The 20,887-nt window shown below is 42.5% G+C and overlaps 2 protein-coding genes across 2 annotated transcripts; one reads left to right on the top strand and one right to left on the bottom strand.

Moving 5' to 3' along the window:
• The first annotated feature begins 4,182 nt into the window (after positions 1–4,182).
• On the top strand, positions 4,183–6,873 carry LOC311369853 (E3 ubiquitin-protein ligase TRIM39-like). Its single transcript, XM_084488071.1, has 2 exons — positions 4,183–4,266; positions 4,375–6,873. The coding sequence occupies exon 2, from the start codon at positions 4,377–4,379 to the stop codon at positions 5,982–5,984; it is 1,608 nt and encodes a 535-aa protein (XP_084344197.1). The 5' UTR covers positions 4,183–4,266; positions 4,375–4,376; the 3' UTR covers positions 5,985–6,873.
• Positions 6,874–13,051: 6,178 nt separating this feature from the next.
• Positions 13,052–14,673, bottom strand: LOC311369849 (E3 ubiquitin-protein ligase TRIM39-like; the record flags this gene model as incomplete). Its single annotated transcript, XM_084488067.1, is given in 2 exon segments — positions 13,052–14,466; positions 14,469–14,673. Coding segments are annotated over 2 exon segments (1,620 nt in total).
• Between the last annotated feature and the right edge of the window lie 6,214 nt (positions 14,674–20,887).

Genomic DNA, 20,887 nt, shown 5'->3' with positions numbered 1-20,887 from the left:
ACCTGTCAATGGCTTCATATCCACTTTACCCCCCTAACCTTATTTATTTTATTATTTAAATATTCATAATGATCCCAAACAGCAATGGGCCTTGTTACAGTGTAACAAGGCCCATTGCTGCCCACCACCTAGCTGACTTTTACCTCCAGACATGGACGCAGGGTAGTGGGGTTGGAAATTTGGTTTATTAAGTTTAGTTTATCATATAATGATACATGGCCTGGCTCCATGTTGCCATGCAGGAGATCTCAGTGACCTGGGCATCAACACCTCCCTCTGCAACTGGATGCTGGACTTACCGACAGACTGCAGTCCATTAGGTTAGATAACCACAACTCCTCAACCCTCACCCTGAACACCAGGGCTTCCACAGGGCTGTGAGCTGAGCCCTGTCCTTAACTCCCTCTTCAGCTAGGACTGCACACTGGTACATGGTACCGGTACAACGGTACATGGTTCCAACACCATTGTTAAGTTTGCAGATGACACAACGGTGACTGGTCTCATCAAACAACAACGATGAGTGGGTTTACAGCGAGGAGGTCCAGCGCCTAGCACCATAGTACGCCGCCCACAGCCTGGAGCTCAACACCAAGAAGACCGCAGAGCTCATCGTGGACTACAGGAAGTCTAAGGCCCTGTCCCAATTCTCCCCCTTCCCCTAGATTTGAGCCCTAACCCTAGATTTTGCGTGTTCCCGCCAAGGAGTAGGGTGTCCCAATACTCAGGGGAGCAAGGGGGAGTGCTATTTTTCCCTTAAAATCAACCCTTGAATGCTAGCCAGCTCTGACTTGCAGCTAAGGGCACTCAAAGCATGTGTTCTTGTTAAGGGGAGAGAAATGGGACTGGGCCCATATGTGGCCCACACACCGTATCAACGGGACAGAGGTTGAGCGCGTCACCAGCTTTGAGTTTCTGGGTGTCCACATCTCTTGAGGACCTCTCGTGGACCCTCAACACCTCAAGAGGGTCTCTTATAGACTAAAGAGACTAAAGAAGGTCCGTCCGTCTCCTCCGATCCCAGTGAACTTCCACCGCTGCACCATCGAGAGCACCCTTACCAACTGTGTGACAGTAGAGTGTAGTGGCGATTTGTCCTCAATAAAACAATAACTGGAATATAAAGAAATCAAACTAAGCAACGTAATCAAAATAGCCACTGAGGCACCAGGGTGACGAATCTTACGCAGTGCGGGCAAAGAGTCAACTGTCCAGTCGGGATTATGGGTCTCTGAAGGTTTATTTTGCCGATGTTACAAGCAAACAAAACAAATGCGCAACCGTGGGAACTTGCCGCCTCATCTCCTTTGTCTCTCTAGTACAGCTGGTTAAAAAAAGCTTACCTATGCCCGCCTACCTCTATATATAGGTTAGGTTAGCTGCCCAATCATAATAATGTATAATACAAACAAAAAAAAAATATAAATAAATAAAATAATCATATTATATTAAGCAAACAAACTGAATAAATGTCTTATAATTAAATCTTACAACTGCATAGCTCCAACACTAGGGTATGGCAACTGCTCCGTCTCTGACCGGAGAGCAACTGCGGAGGGCGGTGAAAACTGCCCCGACGCATCACCGGTTCCTCACTCCCCTCCGTCGAGGCTGGCCAGAGCAAGCGTCGTCAAGGAACCTTCTCACCCCGACCACAGAGTGTTCACTACAGGTCTCTCCCTACCCGGACCAGCAGGTTCAGGGGAAGCTTTTTCCCTGTGGCTGTCACCCTACGGGGTTGAAAACCAACCGGCCAACAAATCAGCCCCACCCCAACACACACTCCCTCCCACAGTGAATGACACCCCCCCCCCCCACCCACCCCCACCCCCACCCCCCCTGGGTATTGCACTACTCTATACTATTTCAAATCTCACCTATAGCACTCTATATAAATATTAACTTGTTAACTGTACATATATACAGGTATATTCATTCCTTACAGCCCATTATGTACATTTCCACATGGATTACAAATGTGGCGCAGTGCAAGAACTTTCTGGTTTCAGCCTTCGTTTACTGCAGTTTCCTGCCAAAGATAAATTCCTCCGTGACAGTAAGAGCCCGTCAGACGGAGATTCATGGGCAGTTGAAGAGTGCCCGAGCAGGCCCAGACAGAGGCAGACATACATGTTGGCCTTCTGCTGAATTCAGAACATCCTCCACTGTATCCTGCACTGTATTGCGTGTTTACCCACTTTGGGTAGAATCATTTGACATATAAGGAAAACCAAATAATAATAATAATAATAATAATTATTATTATTATTATTGCTGAACATGATTGATAATCTTCACGATTCATATTCTTCATGATTCTTCCACTGTGAAGGATTTGAATCCCTAAGCAAGATACAGCCACACCTGTTAGCTGGAGGACGTGTCGAAACAATCTCTTCAAAGTTGTTCATCAAACAAATATGCACAAATAAATGTTGCAAAGAAGAACATATTTGATATTTATTTGCTGGTAATAACTAAATAAAATATAAAAGTGCTTCCAACTCAATGCTAACCAATTCATTGTAAAGTAAAAAAAAAAACATATTGTATTGTGACTTGTTCTTGTTCTTAAGTAGGTCAGCAAATGTTGTCAGATTCTCTTAGAACATACAGTATATAGCAAAGAAATAACACGAAAAGCCAAGGCGAGAACATGCCAACTATAGCAGAAGCCAGTCAAAATCATTCTTCAAGTTTTTCAGAAATGGATGGTGACCCCTAGTGTTCGAGAAGAGGTATTGCCACACATTACCAATAACTTGGAAAAGACCATATAATATAACCACACTTATTTAAACCCAGAAATCCCTCCCCCTTCCTCCTCCTCCCTTCTCCTCGCCCCTCCTCCCTTCTCCTTCTCCCCCCCCCCTCCTCTCCCTCCTCCTCCCCCCTCCTCCTCCTTCCTCCTCCTCCCCCTCCTCTCTCCTCCTCCTCCCTTCTCCTTCTCCTCCGCCCCTCCTCTCCCTCCTCCTCGCCCCTTCTCCTCCTCCTCCTCCTCCTCTCTCCTCTCTCCTCCTCCTCCTCCTCCTCTCTCCTCTGGACCCCATGTGGTCTCCATGAAGCCCAACCAGGCATGCTGGGCCGGGGTCCACTCTACCTCCACCCTCACCCTCACCGTCGTCTGGGCCATGGTGCTGGGGCCGGGTTGCCACAGTGTGTGTGTGTGTGTGTGTGTGTAACATATATAGAGAGATAAGGGGGAGATAATGTGTGTTGTTTAACCAAAGCTAGCTCCCTGAACGTGTAACTGAACAGTTTTTTTTATTTAGTTTGTTAGTCATGTTATTATGTCATGTTTGAGTTTTGTTTCTGTATGTTTTGTTTCTATCACGGGGAACAAGGCGCTGAACGGTGGTCCTCGTTCCTCTACAGTGATTCTATTGGCTCATCTTATCCTGGATCTTTCTGTTAGGCATTCTCCTGACTTGACCTGTTTGATTAAGTTGAATAAAGGCAAAAACATGTCAAATAATAAGGAATGTTGAGTGAATATGTGTCCCAACTTCTTGTGTTTGGATAAAGATGACGGTCATTATAGTGTTGCCAAGTTATGGTTTGACTCATGGGAGGGGGGGGGGGGCTATATTTTATGATCAATAATACACAATGATGATGTTGTGTGTGTGTGTGTGTGTGTGTGTGTGTGTGTGTGTGTGTGTGTGTGTGTGTGTGTGTGTGTGTGTGTGTGTGTAAGACCTACTGATACCAGCAGGGGGTGGACTAGTACTTCAAACCGGGCAAACTTTCAGAAAGAAAAAGGAAATCCCCCACTGACCAGACTGTATCGCTGTTTGCTGCTCTCAGCTCTGCTGCTCGTGTGTGCACATCGGGGAGAATTCCCACAGCGGTGAAGCGCCAATAAACAGCTCTTTGCTCTCTGTCTGCGTTCGTTTAAATCGGATCGGTATAGGGAAGCCGGATAGATCAACACCAATGAATCCCAGATACAGTCGCAAATCACCACTAAATCACCACAATGTCTCTCGTTTTCCACCGGCTCTCTTTTAATTCCAGAAAGAAGAAGAGAACACACATCAACGCATTTGAAGTCCAACACAGTGCATGGATGCAGACTCAGAGCAACTCATGTGCTGTGGGGGCGGAGCCAGGCGTTAGTGGAGGAGCCAGGCGTTAAGGGAGGAGGGGAGAGGACATGGTCATGTTGAGGAAACGAAACCTAAAGCACCCCGACGTGGCAGCAGTTCTCTTTCAGGAGAAAAACAACACGCATTAAATAGTCTGACAGACAGAAACAACAACAAGGTCAGTGAAGCAGCATAACTTTGATAGAAGTTAAAACCGCTTTTGCCCTTATGGAATAACAAAAATAATGGGATTGCTCAATACATAAACCTTGTCGTCTGTGTCTAGGAATGGCCTCTGCTAAGACTTCTTGGTCTGAGGAGAACTTTTCATGTTCCATCTGTCTGGATGTGTTCAGCAGCCCAGTTACCACACCATGTGGACACAACTTCTGCAGAACCTGTATTAGTAAGTACTGGGATGAACAAGTCCGATATAAATGTCCTGTTTGCAACGAGCTTTTCAACACAAGACCTGATTTACGGGTCAATACCCTCTTATCAGAGATGGCAGCTCAGTTTAGAACGTCCGTACGAGTAAAAGAGCAGCCTTGTGTTGAACCAGCAGATGTCCCCTGTGACATCTGTACTGGGACCCAGCTGATGGCCGTGAAGTCCTGCCTAGAGTGTTTCACCTCTTACTGCCAAACCCACCTGGAGCCACATCATAGAGCTGCAGGCCTGAAGAAACATCGGCTGGTCGAGCCTATGGACCGCCTGGAAGACCGGATGTGTAAGAAACACGACCGACTTCTGGAGCTCTTCTGCCAGACTGAACAGGTGTGTGTGTGTCAATTCTGCACAGAGGGTGACCACAGGTCCCATCTTGTTGTACCTCTGAAGGAGGAATATGAAGTGAAGACGGCCCAGCTGGGGACGATAGAGGCTGAAGTTCAGCAGATGATCCAAGAGAGAAAACAAAAGATTAAGAAGATAAAAGACACAGTAGAACGCAGCAAAGCAGATGCAGACAGAGAGATAGCCGATGGTGTGCAGGTCCTCACTGCTCTGAAGCTCTGCGTTGAAAAGTGCCAGGATGATCTCAACCAAATGGTTAAAGAGAGACTGAAAACCACAGAGAAACAAGCTGAAGACCTCATCAAAGAGCTGGAGCAGGAAATAGAAGATCTGACCAATAGAAGCTCAGAGGTGAAACCGCTCTCACACACTACAGACCACCTCCACTTCCTCCAGGCCTTCAGATCCCTGAAGGATCCTCCACCCACCAGGGACTGGACGACGGTGGAGGTCTGTCCTCCGTCATACGTAGGTACCTTGAGGAAATCCCTGGATCAGCTGGAGGAGACACTGAGCATGCAGATGAAGAAGCTGTGTGGTGCTGCTGAACTGAAGATGGTCCAGCAGTATGAAGTAGATGTGACTCTGGATCCTGATACAGCTCATCCCGAGCTCATCCTGTCTGAGGATGGGAAACAAGTACATGATGGAGGTGTGATGAAGAAACTCCCAAACAACCCTAAGAGATTTACACAGAAAATATTTGTTCTCACAAGGCAGAGCTTCTCCTCAGGGAGATTTTACTTTGAGGTCCAGGTTAAAGACAAGACCTCATGGCGTTTAGGAGTGGCCAGAGAGTCCATCAACAGAAAAGGTGCGATCATAGTGACCCCTAAGATGGGTTACCTGACTCTTAACTTCAACAAGGATGGGTTGGTATTTAATGATGACCCTGCTGTCCGTCTCCCTCTGAGAGCTGAGCTCCAGAAGGTGGGGGTGTTTGTTGATTATGATGAGGGTCTGGTCTCCTTCTATGATGTGGAAGCCAGGGTTCATATCTACTCTGCTGCTGGCTGCACCTTTACTGAGCCTCTCTATCCATTCCTCTGTCCAGGTCTCTATAATAACAATGGTATAAACTCTGCCCCCCTGATCATCTGACCTGTCAATCAAACAGACTAGGACTTTTGTTTGATAATAAATAATCAACAACCAAAATAACTAATATGTTTTCTGAATGGGAATTTTTATTTGAGATCTGATAAAACTACATTAATGTTGTACTGCTTTCTTTTAACATGGATGCATTCATTAAGAAAAGAACCCTTACTAAATATAACCCATTGTAAATGATTAGATTCCACTATATTCTTCAATGTGTGTTTTCTCTGTTTTTTTATTTTTGGTTTATTGCTAAACAATTGTAAATAGTAGCTTTTATTACATGTTTGGAGGATACGGTTGTTCATCATAATCTTTACATTACTATAAGTTAACATTTCAAATTCATGACAAGCAATCTATCTATCTGATTTAAATAAAATGTACAAAAAATGTAATCTTTTTTTTTCTTAGATGAATATATGTTTTCTGGAGAAAAGGTATATTAGGTTTGTACACATTACAAAGGTACTATTTTAATTTGTTGAGTCAACTATCATCGTTGAAAAAAGTTCAACTTTACAAAACAAAACCTAAACACTCTGAGGTCTTTGTAAGACCTCAGAGTCTTACAAAGCTGTAGGCTACTCTCTAGTAGTTCACACACACCCTGAATAATGCTCTGAATAATATCCTTCTCCCTCTCATTCTCCTTCTCTGCTCTCTCCTCCATCTCCCTCTCTCACACTCTCTCTTCCTCCCTTTCCATCTCTCTCCCTTTATCTTTCTCTCTCTTACTGTTTTATGAGTGCGTCCCATGCTCTCTCTCTTTACGCCCTCACTGGAGACCTGGAGGCCCATCAATGTGTGAAGACCTCCGTCATCAGAACGGTTTACCAGTGAGTCATATAGCAGACTTTAACAAAAAGTAATTTACAGTGAATTAAGATAAAAACTAATAAAAAGGGTTAAACTGACTCCTTTTCGCTTTTTTTTTGTGTGCTTTTTACATAAGGACTTTAATGTACACTTATGTCTCAAACATGACCTTTTGATAAATGTTGAATGCACATGTGGCTGTTTTATTGTTAACTTCCTTCTCTTTTTTATATTAAATGCACAGACACATCTTTTCAAGTTTTAATTAAAAACTGTTAAAACCCAGTTATAATGCGAGCACTGGTTGTAAACCAGTCATAAAGTATACTCCCCTTAGACAGAGGACTAACCATTAGGACTCCACCACCTGGAGGTGTCCTGCTCCTCCGCAGAGAGAGATGGGCGGATTCAGCCGTACGTTATACCAACATCGGGACACCGCGGAGTGCTTTATTACGCTTATGCCACAGTAAGTTACCAACAGTGTTTAGATAGTTATTTTAATCTATACTGTTATTGGTTTTTACTGACTTTAATCAGTGAGTACATCATTCAGCCATCATACCCCAAAAGTGTTTTCTTGTTTTTTGTTGTTTGTTTGGATGAGAGGTGATGCAGTGGGTTACATAGTAGTGATGTGGATTCATCCTGGTCCAAATGTCAACTTAAATGCATAACATAAAAAAAAACGTATGTAAATATGCACTCACATCACCCTCTATTAAACACATGCTACTGCACGTGTTAACAGTTACTGGCTGTTCTGGGTTATCAGGTTACGTCAATCAAATGTTCTGGCTCCACCCCAGAGACGGTGACTTCAGCCAGGATGCAATTAAAAAAAATATATATATATGTAACCCACCACCTCAATCAATGGAGGACATCTTTTCTTCTTTACCTTTTTTTTTTAAAATCTTTTCCATTCTTCTTTTCCTTCTGAAATCTCTTTTTTGAGACCGTATTTACTGTTTGATCTCAGTTCTGCATTCTGCAATGACAATCATGACCTAGATCAAAATTCACAAATCAATAACAACTTCTGAAAGGAGAAGAATGAAAACGAAATGATTTATACATTTAAAAGAAAAGGAAAATACACAAGTCTTCTCAATCAGTATGTCCTCCCAAACTACTACCCTATGCATTTTTTTTAATTCTGATAGTGGGTTGGGACCAGCTCCAACAGCGTGTTTGGTTTTCCTTTACAACTTGACTTCAAGTTACTTTATTACTGAAACTTTATTGTCTAAAATGTGATTCTTATTCTCTCCTCTTTTCTCCAAAGGCTACATTGGTTCAGAAAGGTATAAAAATGATTCTGCTTGATTAAGTGGTGGGTGGATCAGTTTGGGATGGGTTTCTTTAGACACTCATAATTTTGAACCAAACTAATGGCTGCAGTAAACGAGTAACAAAAGCTACTTTCAGACATGCGTGTAAGTCCTGATATTCTCCTGATGGGCTGTATGTCTAAACAACATATGCTCACATTTGTACCCTGAAATTCTCATGAAAAAATACTACCCCTGAGGTAGTATTTTCTCTGGAGGAAATGTAAATTACCTTATGTGTGAATGAGGCATAGAAAGTCGGTATTTCACGCACCATGTGAGTGGGCGTGTTGATGACACTTCGGTCTGCCTAATCAGCCTGTTGCCTTTTGTTTGCTGAATAGTTAAAAAATATATATCACAGCTGCACGCGTATATAGAAAATGTTTTTTTAATTATTATTATTATTATTTACAGTTAGCTGAACATTATATGGTCCCGGCCTTCCCAGATCCTTCCCTGCCGCGATGCAGGCAAACTCTCTCTTTCTCCGGTAACACAGTCGTTTGCGACGCCTTTTTCTTCGTCGTTTCTTCTATTTGTCTCTGCTCCAATCTTTCATCGATGCTTCAGATTTTGTGGATGCAATGGAATTTATGATGCATCGTTGCAGCAACGTTTAAGCAATGATCGCGATGAGTTCTGCCCGTTCTGCCTCTGCCATGCTGTCTGTGGTCAAACAAAAACAAACTACAGTGACAGCGGCCGCACTTATCCCGCCTCTTGCGAACTTAGACCCTACATATCCCACCCCTTGCCAGCCCACCCCCCTAAACCACCCAGAGATTCTACTGATGTCTGAATCACCCTCAGGTAAGGCTGCATGGGCTTACCTGGGCTGAAACCCCAGGGCCTACGACGATCACTGGCTCATGATAGGCCCCTTGATCTTTGTAGGCCAAAAACAATGTGATTTTTGGCCTATCATGAGCCAGGAAAATAAAAATAAAAATGACATTGATATGAATTTGTGTGGCACCATGACACAACAATCAGAATGTAGAGGAATGCTTATGTTTTGGCTTGTGACATATTCAAATCGATTCAAATGAGAGGCGTCAAAGTTGTGGCTAGCTAGAAGAATGTCTGAAAAAAAAAGTTTGAGAGTGGTGCGCAAAAAAACAAAGATTGCAAAGAGAGATTTCGGATAAGGAATTATTTTTAAAAATCCAGAAGCTGATTTTTTAAACCTGTAAATTAAGAAGGCAAATCAAACTCATCAACGAGTGGCAACGGTGCGGCGCTAACCAGCAGCGATGCCGGTGACGGAGCCCCACTGACCAGCGATGAGGGAGATGTTGGGATAGCTCACTACCGCGGGGCCTCTGAGCCAAGCGCATCTGGCTGTTCTTCAGTGAGCATGACATTCTTTGTGAGTTGGATTTTCAGGACAAAATCAAGGCTTTCTCTTCAAAGACGACCAGACGGAGTGTTTTATACTGTACTGTTCTACGGTGAATGTTAATCAGATCAGATCAGAGTCATCTTCTGATATCTGGCATTTAGGGCATATGTCGCTGTCCATGGTGCCGAATCATGTGTGTGTGTGTGTGTGTGTGTGTGATGGATTCCCATGGCCCGCCGAGGCCAAAGAGGAAGCTCTTACTTGTCAATATGCTGTTAGTAGGTGTGCCGACCAGACCTGGTTTTCTTTTGGTAATATGGAGTTAAATCAAACTTTCATGCATCCTTCATCCTTTTGCTGTAGCAAAAGGATACACACAAAAGGATAGACACACACAGTGTGTGTGTGTGTGTGTGTGTGTGTGTGTGTGTGTGTGTGTGTGTGTGTGTGTGGGCACGTACATGCCCCTGTGTGTGTGTGTGTGTGTGTGTGTGTGTGTGTGTGTGTGTGTGTGTGTGTGTGTGTGTGTGTGTGAGTGAGTTTCAAAGCAGTTCTCCGTGATCTACTCGGTTGCCTCTTGAACTGAACAAATGCTACATCAGACGCACGGACAGGTTTTGCATAGGAGGTAGAACATTTGCGATATATTTGCATGCATTACCAAAACAAATGTGTATTTTTATACGTTTTTGAACGTATCAAACCGAAAAGGTCTGACCCCAAACCAAACAGGTCTGCCTAGTTTTCTGGAAGACTCTGGTCATGTGCATTGAGTGCATGGGCAGAGTGCGTGCAGTTAGTATGTAGATAGACCAACAGGTACGCCATCCATCCTTGTATTTCAACTTAATTTAATTTACTGGCGGGATTTAAAGATACTGTCAACAAATGACAAAAATATGCTTCTAAAGTAAATGTCCAACCCTACCTTTAATATAGCAGGTCTTTTTAAATCTAAATGATGTCCAAGAAATAAAGAGCAAATGCCTCTTTAAAATATTATTAAAATAACTACACTGTACTCCTCTATGGAGAAGCTGGGTAGCAGGTAGACAAATCCTGCTCTCTCCTGCCACATCCATGATTTCAGTACTGAATGACATCTCCAGATTGCAATCATAGGGCAGACAACTAGCCATGTAGTCAGCTACGAGCTACCACAGACTGTAAAGCCTACTGAGTATACTATTGGTTACATTAAAAACAAAGTCCAGCACGTAGGGTTGATGTTTACAACCTTAAAAGGTCATCAGATGCATAAACAGAGCCAGACGTTCCACAACAAAAAAACTCCAAAATCCCAGTAGAGAAAAAGTCTGTGAATATACAAATACGAAGGACTCTGCTAGAGGCGACAGTGAAAGGAAGAGAGGAAAGGGGGATACATAAATGACCATAAGAATAAATAATATAATAATTATTATTGTGTTAATATATAATAACAATAATATAATAATTATTATTATGTTATTGATTAATTAATCATTGTGGTTATAATTAGGGTCCGGGCAGCTAAGCTGCCGGGAACCTATTGTATTCCTAGGAATTCTTTCTTCTTCTTCTTCTTCTTCTTCTTCCAAGGAAGTCATACTTCCCATGGGTGAAAACTCACCAAACTTTGCACAAAGGTCCAGTCCCATGCCAGATTCACTCAACTCCAAGGACATGTGCCCCCCCCTCCTAGGGGGGGCACAATAAGCGTTTAAATTTAAAAACTTAAAAAATTCCTACCAAACCAACGGTAGATGCTACAGTGTTGAAACTTCACCACAATGTAGCCTCAATACTGCTGAAACTTTTGTCCACTTAAACTCATTACAAATTATGAAGTCCATCACTCCGTTTTTTTCAATAACTGTAAAACTTTTAAAATGTATCTCCTCCCACAATTTTTGCTCAATTGTCACCAAACTTGGTACAGAGCATCTCCAGACCGTCCTCAACAAAACTTGTTTCTCGGATTTTTGATTAAGCAAAAATTGATCCTACAGTGCATGAAAACGTATGACTGTAAACAGTACTGTAAACGTATACCATCAAATTCTTGATAAATACATTTTCAATCTTCCTGAAAAAAAATGAGAATATTCTGGAGTCATGGTTGATGAAGTTTGGCAAATATCAGAATTTTATCTCAAAAACTGAATTTTTGAGAACATTTTGAATTCTGCTCTCATGGGAACAACTGCAGCCAATGTGAGAGTGGAATTTTTAAACATCATATTTTCTCTTATGAAGCAAAACACTTATCATTAAAAACAAATCACCAACATTTCCATGCTGTCAAGATGCAATTTATGTATTATCAGATTTTTGTTTAGATGACTGAATTTCTGAAATTTTGACCATTTTTTAAATTTGCCTTTACAACAGCTGTCACTCAATTTGTGAAGCCACTGTTGAAATGCCACTTGCCAATTAGCTCAGTGCGATAGACAATGGTCTTTGGTTCCAGAGGTTGTGGGTTCAATCCTCAACTGGTGCAAATTGAACATTATAAGGTCAACTGTCCTGTCTTCCTATTCTCCTGTTTGTTGCTCAGAATTTGCCAAAATTAGCCCGGACCCGACCCATTGCTGCGCAGCAGCTATAATTTAGTTTGTTCTGTCTGTTTGATACCAACCAAATATGTCATATGTCTCAAATGAGTCATTCAAAATTTATGATATTATGAGTGCGAATTATTGGGCATGACGTTTTAGATATCCAGAAATAGGCCTACGTAATTTCCCCTTGCCGCCATAATCAAAGAAGAAGTGGGTTAATTTCCTTATTTCTATGAATGGAATAAGAAAGGAGCAGTCATGGCTTTGGCTGTAATCGAAAAAACCACCAGAAAATGCCATGAAATTTAACGAGCCCTCACACAGGGGATTTGTGGAGAGAGAGAACGTCGTTCTACTGAAAGCTGTGAAAGAAATCTCGGAAGAATTGACGATTTGCTGCTCTGCTCCCGCCTAAAGTGGGAGGCGGTCCTATAATTTGTCATTACAGGTATCTGAAACGTAATTTCACCCAGTCAAAAATTTAAGATATCTGTAATTAAATTTTGACTAGGCGGAATGAAAGTTACAGATATCTACAATTTTAGATATCTCTAATCAAAATTATTATTAATTAAATTAAAAATGATAGGCCTACACATACATTTTTTGCCTTTTCCTTTTATTAAAATCAAAAGTGTAAGGACATTCGTTTGTTTTGTCATTCACTATTCAGAAGTTAAACCAATAGAAATGTTAATAAACTACAATTATTATTTATACAAATTAATCCTCTAAACATGTTCTACATAACTGCAACCATTTTAAAGCTTTAAATGTGTAAAAAAAAAAAAAAGGGAAATCAGGGGAAAACAGACACAAATGTAGTGTAATGTAACCCCTTGTAAAGGGTTACATTCAACAACTGGGGTTAGATTCTTAAATAACTTCTCCTGGTTAAATGACAGCAGTACGACATTAATGCAGATCTCTCAGATCTCACATAGTAGAGATTCTTATATTCTAATTCAGGAAACCACATTAGTTGTTTTGGTTGTTTGATTGTTTTATTTTCAAACAAAGGTCCTAGTCTGTTTGATTGACAGGTGAGATGATCAGGGGGGCAGAGTTTCTACCTTCTGCATGTGAAAATGGACAGAGGATTGGATAGAGAGGCTCACTAAAGGTGCAGCCAGTAGCAGAGTAGATATGAACCCTGGCTTCTACATCATAGAAGGAGACCAGACCCTCATCATAATCAACAAACACCCCCACCTTCTGGAGCTCAGCTCTCAGAGGGAGACAGACAGAAGGGTTATCACTAAATACCAACCCATTCTTGTTGAATTTAATATTCCAGGAACCCGTCTCAGGGGTCACTATGATCTTTCCTATTCTGTCTATGGACTCTCTGGCCACTCCTAAACGCCATTGAGTCTTGTCTTTAACCTGGACCTCAAAGTAAAATCTCCCAGATGAGAAGCTCTGCCTCGTGAGAACACATATATGCAGTGTAAATCTCTTAGGGTTGTCTGGGAGTTTCTTCACTTCATCTCCATCATGTACTTGTTTCCCATCCTCAGACAGGATGAGCCAGCGATGAGCTGTATCAGGATCCAGAGTCACATCTACTTCATACTGCTGGACCCACTTCAGTTCAGCATCACGCAGCTTCTTCATCTCCATGCTCAGTGTCTCCTCCAGCTGATCCAGGGATCTCCTCAAGGTCCCTACGTATGACGGAGGACGGACCTCCACCGTCGTCCAGTCCCTGGTGGGTGGAGGATCCTTCAGGGATCTGAAGGCCCGGAGGAAGTGGAGGTGGTCTTTAGTGTGTGAGAGCTGCTTCACCTCTGAGCTTCTATTGGTCAGATCTTCTATTTCCTGCTCCAGCTCTTTGATGAGGTCTTCAGCTTGTTTCTCTCTGGATTTCAGTTTTTCTTTAACAGTTTGGTTGAATTCATTCCGGCACTTTTCAACACAGCCTATCAGAGCAGTGAAGACCTGCCCACCATCAGCTATCTCTCTGTCTGCATCTTTGTTGCTAATTTCTACTGTGTCTTTGATCTCCTTAATCTTTAGTTTTCTCTCCCAGATCATCTGTGGAACTTCAGCCTCTATCTTCCCCAGCTGGGCCGTCTTCACTTCATATTCCTCCTTTAGAGGTACAACAGGATGGGACTTGTGGTCTGTCTCTGTGCAGAACTGACACACACACACCTGTTCAGTCTGGCAGAAGAGCTCCAGAAGTCTGACGTGTTTATTACACATCCTGTCTTCCAGACGGTCCATAGGCTCGACCAGCTGATGTTTCTTCAGGCCTGCGACTCTCTGATGTGGCTCCAGGTGGGTTTGGCAGTAAGAGGTAAAACACTCTAGGCAGGACTTCACAGCCTTCAGCTGGGTCCCAGTACAGACATCACAGGGAACTTCTGCTGGTTCAACACAAGGCTGCTCTTTTACTCGTACAGACGTTCTAAACTGATCGGCCATCTCTGATATAGGGTATTGACCTGTAGATCAGGTTTTGTGTCGAAAATCTTGTTGCAAACAGGACATTTGTACTTGACTTGTTCATCCCAGAACTTAGTAATACAGGTTCTGCAGAAGTTGTGTCCACACGCGGTGGTAACTGGACTGTTAAACACATCCAGACAGATGGAACATGAAAAGTTCTCTTCAGACCAGGAAGTGTTAGCAGAGGCCATTCCTAGACACAGATTACACGGTTTATGTATTGAGCAATTATATATTTCTAATTCCATAACGGGAAGAGAGGTTTTAACTTCTGTGGTGTTTTACTCACCTTGTTGTGGTTTCTGTCCGTCAGACTATTTGATTCCAAAATGGGTTTTATTCTCTCCAGAAAGAGAAAACTGCTTCCACGGTTGGCTTTGGTTTCTATGAACCTTAGGTTTCGTTTCCTGAACCAGACGTCCTCTCCTCTCCTACCCTGACAACTGGTTCCGCCCCCACAGACACAGTTCACTGACGTTTCAGCTTTTACACCCTGAATGTGGGCGCAGTCCTGGACTGTGTAGGCTACTTCAATGCGTTGGTGTTTTATCATCTTTGTTGCGTTCACATATGTGTTATTATATTATATTAACCATTAAAAGACGGGACACAGACAGCCCGGGAAAAAACAAGTGTTGATTTAGTAGTGTCTAACTGACAGAGAGCTGTACAAATACATGACTATTTTTTGGCCTGAGGCTAAATCAACCCTCACCATGTGTGCTCAGGTCATTTGTACTAATTGTTATTTCATATTAAGTTAACACTGGTAGTGATATAAGGCTTGTCTCCTAGATTCTAACCATATAAAACCGCCGAGTCATGTGACTCGGGGTTGGGCAGACGAACCAGACCGACGAGTTCACCCTCAGTCAGAGACAACAAGCACTTGCAGCCATGCGGCAGTTAATTCCACTGAATTAAAAATAGGTTCATCTAGAAAATTCTAAATGTGTTACCTGGCCCAGTCTGATTGGACTCTGGGGCTGGGTGAGGCTGCACACCTGTTGCACATTGAGTAATCAGTGTGCACAGTTTAAACCAGCCATTTAAAGAACCCTTTACACACAAGTAGGCCTATTACTGCAAGGCCATGGCCAGTGGCAAACAGTGGAAAGAACGTCAGCAGCGCTACTAATGTAACTCTTAAGCAAACACAACGTTAATTTAACTGTGTTCATTTAAGCACAAGATTCCCGACGAGACCCCCGATGTGAGCAAAAAATATTTATTGCAGTATCTTCATTGACGCAAATAAACTGTTCCTGTATTTTAACTGACTATCGCAATACTCTTCATTCCTTTCCGCATCACTTCACGTCTGTCTGCGATCTATTGCCCTCCTCCCGTAACGTCGCTCTCACGTCGTATCGCGAGAGTTGAGCGAGAGTTTCGGTTTCGACGGTGATGAATCAGGGTTGTTCATGAGCGGATCGGGTGGCGTGTGGCGGGCCGTTCTGCCATCTTTGTAGTCCACCCACTGACTAACGGAACACACTCATTAAGATGTGTCGTTACACGTCGTTAAGGGTCTGGGCGTTTCCCGATAACGATGGATCCATGCTCGTACGATCCATCGTACGATGGATCTCACGATGTTTCGTTAATTTTAGGGGAGCGTTTCCCGAAACTCATCTTAACATGAACGCCCGTGCACTGCTCTTACGACGTCGTAGGATTGTAGCTGTCTACTGACACGGTGCTGAAATGGGCTCCGTATGAGGGGGAGACGCAGGAATGTTGTTGGATTAAACTATATTTTGTGGCAGCAAAAATATATCTCCCCATCAAGGCCAACAGCAGAGTAGCCTACGAAACGAATAGACTAAGATGAATGCTACAAATATTAAAACACAATTGATTAGGTCTAGGCCGACATATGCTATATCAGTCCTAATCCCGAACGCACTGCGCGTACATTGTTTCACGGCATTTTCTCCCCTGAAATAATTCCATATTACAAAAATAAAAAATAGCATGTGTCTGTGTGACAACTATAGCATTTATTAAAATGTGCTGATTTCTGAAACATGCTTTGCGCCGCAGAGAATACCCCCGTCAGTTCGGCCGCGGCGCAATGAATGAATAAAGATCGTAGTTATTTTACAACCTCTTTGATGAGCAACATTTAGAAAAACATGGACTTTTAATTCAGCTTTGGGTTAAATCGAAGCGTAGTGTGTACTGAATGCACGTTGATGATGATACACTCCTTATAGGGGGTAACTACATTGGCACGACACCGGCTTCCTCCATCTTCTGCGCCAGCTTTTTAAATAAATCGCCGACCCAAAGTTAGTTGACAGCTGTCTGCTGAAAACATGTTTCTCCCACCGGAGCAGCCCCTCCGCCGCCCGTCCGTATACGGCATTCCCCGCCGCATCGCAAGGAATGAATAAAGATCGTAAACACGTCGGGAGAAAAAAATATTTATTTTGACATTTAGATGTGCCCGAAGTTACTACTTTACAACCTTGTTGATGACCCACATTTAGAAAACATGTACTTTTAATTCAGCCTTGGGTGAACTGGAAGCGTAGTGTCCGTGTGTTTCCACCTTTAATGAATGCATGCCATGCGCACTCCCGCGGCCGGGACACAATTCTTATAGGGGGTAACTACATTCACCGGCTTCCTCCATCTTCTGCGCCACCTTTTTAAATAAATCGCCGTTTCTCGTTATCCCTTATCCGACGGAGGCGAAAACAACAACAACAACAACAACAACAACAAGACTATCGTCTCCTTCTACTTCCGGCTCACGGCCCCGGGAAAAGGTCTCGAGCATGCGCAGAACGCAAATCAACGCATAAGCCAATTCGATTGGCTACATGCACGCTTAGCTTGACTATGAATCGCATTATCTAGGGGGTCTTAACTCGACTATGAGTAAGCCAATTCGATTCGAGTATAGCTCGACTATGGTGTATACATGCATCTTAGTAATCCAATCATAGTTGGACTAAGCCAATAAATCGACTTTCTTGAGTGGCATGTAAACGCACTGTGTGTTCGTGGGGGCGGAGCCTATTGGGTCAGAACAGTCTCATTAATAATGAATGCACAGAGAAGGATTCACAAATGTATTTTGTGATTTATATATAAATTACTCTCTTCTCACAAATACATTTCAATGCACACACAAATGGATATCGGCATGTATAAATGTAAAATAAATCCATAAACAAAAATAAGTTTCACAAACACATTTCTGATCCACACACAAATGTGTCTTGTTTTAAATAAATGTAATATAAATCCATAAATATATGAATTAAAAAAATATTTGCAATTTTCATCAAAAATGTATTTGAATGTTACATTTATATACAAACTGTTAAACTGCTAAACTTTACAATACGCTTTTCATTTGTGAACTTGTTTGCATTTGTGTGTGGGGTGTTCCAAGAACGGAGGTTTAACAAACACAGAGTTAACGCTGAACTCTTGTCCGATCCTGTGCCGACTAACCCAGAGCTGTCGGTTCCACAGCACCGGTTATGAATTAGTTCAATCAACACGGGGTTGGTTAACACAGGGTTGTGCGCGTTCACGGCAAACCTATAAAGACGTGATGTATGGATCATGGAAATCCTGATCAAAATGGCGAAACGGGCCGCATATTTTACCGATCAAGGTACTAATTATTCTTTTTTCCTCCCTCAGCAACTAAAGAATAAAAATGATGGAAGAAAAGTGTTTTTTTTATTTATTTTTATTTAAATGATTTCTGCAAATGTGGTCTCGCATCCTTTGTCAGCCCTTACAAACATTTGCGAATGTGTTCCTCCTCCCCAGGAACGGGTAAAGTGGGGAGGCATCTCTTTGCGCAGAGTGGCTATATTGTGGAGGACGGCGCATGCAACAATTACATCGCATGCCCGTTCCGGACAAACTCTTAGTCCACGTAGGCATTGGAATCTGGACTTCAATATCCAGAATGTATTTTCAATCTTAACGCGGGTTCTGCTGTGTGCCAGGTTAAATGTTGTCTGTGGTCCAGGAGCGGGATTAGGGTACGGGGTGATGAGTGTCGGGAGGCATTGATACCCTCGATCTCCTAGGAGATCCCCATCGAATTGCCCTGCGATCAAATACAAACTTTGAGCTATCTTGCACAAGCACAACAATTATATGAGGTCTATGATATGTTCATAATGCAACGCACCCTGTTGAAATGTATTGCTCACATTGGATGTGTGCCATCAATGCACCCAATTACATTAGGAAATCCTGAAATATAACACCCAGATGAAAAGTCAACAAGGATAATTTCGGAGCCATTTGGGAACACTTAAAGTAGATAATGCTGACCTGCAAGTTGGTGAAACTCCATGAAGTTACGCAACAACCGCTTCAGCGCAAGACAGACGCACGGAGCGGCAGACGGTAGCTTTGCCTATGTGCTCAGCATCTCCTACACTGTACAAAAAGCTACCCGTCGCAAAAAAACGGAAAGCTATGCAAATTGTTTGTAGTGAACTGAGGGCAGATCCACGATTGGTAACATTTGCAATGTAGGGTTGGAGAACGCTATTTAAATATATCAAAGAATCACGTGAAAAACTATATCTCTCCAGCAAAAAGTCATCCGGAAAGGACAATATGTCGAGCCGTGGTCTAATTAATCTCTCTGTGAATTGCACAAATTATTTGCGCTCCGATATCAATAGGCGAACACGTAAAAGCTGCGATAAACGTGGGTTTAAATAGCCTACTCTGAGCAAAACCGGGTTATCTTCCAAACTTAACCTGCGCAAAACCTGCTCCGACCAGGTTTGATTGAGAGCATATGTTTCCATAGCAACTTACATGCCGTGGTCATTTTGGAACGGAAAACCTAGGGTTGCCGCTAACCCTGGGTTAACTTAGCTGGGTAAGTGATAAAACCGGCTTTGTGGAACACCCCTCTGGTCTGTATTTATATGTGGATTCACCACATATAACGGCTGGATTCACAAATGCATTTTTTTCACCAAGGAACTCTCTGTAGCCAATCAGATGACAATCCCACTACGCGTACCTCGGTAACGCGTACCTCGGTAACGGACGGTAGTATTAAAACGCTACAATACATTCATGATTCATGCACGCCTAGACATTTTTCACTTACACTTGAATCGGGATTGACATTACCAGACGCCATGTTGAGGCTGAACTCTTACCAGTGAAGTTCGATAACTTTTTTTTATTTTACCGAAAAGCAACGCAAAATGCACAGAGAAAATGCTGTGCTCTGGCCATGGTGAGGTACCCCTCGTTGGACTGCAGGCATGCGATTGGCTGAAAACGAGGGAGGCATCTGATTGGCTACAGAAAGTTCCTTATTGAAAAAAATGCATTTGTGAATCCAGCCACGTCAGGAGAGTCTCAAAAATCCACATATAAATACAAACCAGTTCACACACAAATGCAAACAAGTTCACAAATGAAAAGCATCTTGTAAATTCAAGTTTAACAGTTTGTATATAAATGTAACAACATCCAAATACATTTTTGATTAAAATTGCAAATATTTTTTTAATTCATATATTTATGGATTTATATTACATTTATTTAAAACAAGACACATTTGCGTGTGGATCAGAAATGTGTTTGTGAAACTTATTTTTGTTTATGGATTTATTTTATATTTATACATGCCGATATCCATTTGTGTGTGCATTGAAATGTATTTGTGAGAAGAGAGTAATTTATATATGAATCACAAAATACATTTGTGAATCCTTCTCTGTGCATTCATTATTAATGAGACTCTTCTGACCCCATAGGAGCCAGGTGTTAGGGGAGATGAGGAGAGGACGTCATGTTGAGGAAACAAAACTTAAGGTTCATAAAACCCAAAGCCAGCCGACGTGGAAGCAGTTCTCTCTTTCAGGAGAAAACTAAAACACACATTCAGCAGCCCAGTTTCCACACCATGTGGACACAACTTCTGCAGAACCTGTATTACTAAGTTCTGGGATGAAAAAGTCCAGTACAAATGTCCTGTTTGCAATGAGCTTTTCCACGCAAGACCTGATCTACGTGTCAATATACTCTTATCAGAGCTGGCAGCTCTGTAATGTTTGGTTATTTTGTTATTTTAGTCATTCTGTTTATTCTACTTGTGACTATTCTTCAGTTGTATTTGTTGTTAAAGCATAATGGTAATAAACAACTCAGTTGAACCAACTGAATGTTCTCGTGTGTTCAGCCGATGATTCTTCCCGTTTCTTCAGTCTAAATCCTCCGAGCTGAGCAGATGTTTCTCCAGAGCTCTCTGTTGGTAATCCGAGCAGCACACCTGGAAGGTCCTTTCAGCCCCTTGGATCCCAGCAGGTCTCTATGGTGTCCTGCCCCCTGACGTTGGCCCAGTCTTTAGTCCCTCCCGCCGGCTCTTCCTCCACTCTCTGGTGGCTTAAT

This window comes from Micromesistius poutassou (genome assembly GCF_964030765.1).
Source record: "Micromesistius poutassou genome assembly, chromosome: 24".
Lineage (NCBI taxonomy): Eukaryota > Metazoa > Chordata > Actinopteri > Gadiformes > Gadidae > Micromesistius > Micromesistius poutassou.
Note: the sequence above shows the minus strand (reverse complement) of the source record. Positions and strands in the feature narration are given on the sequence as shown.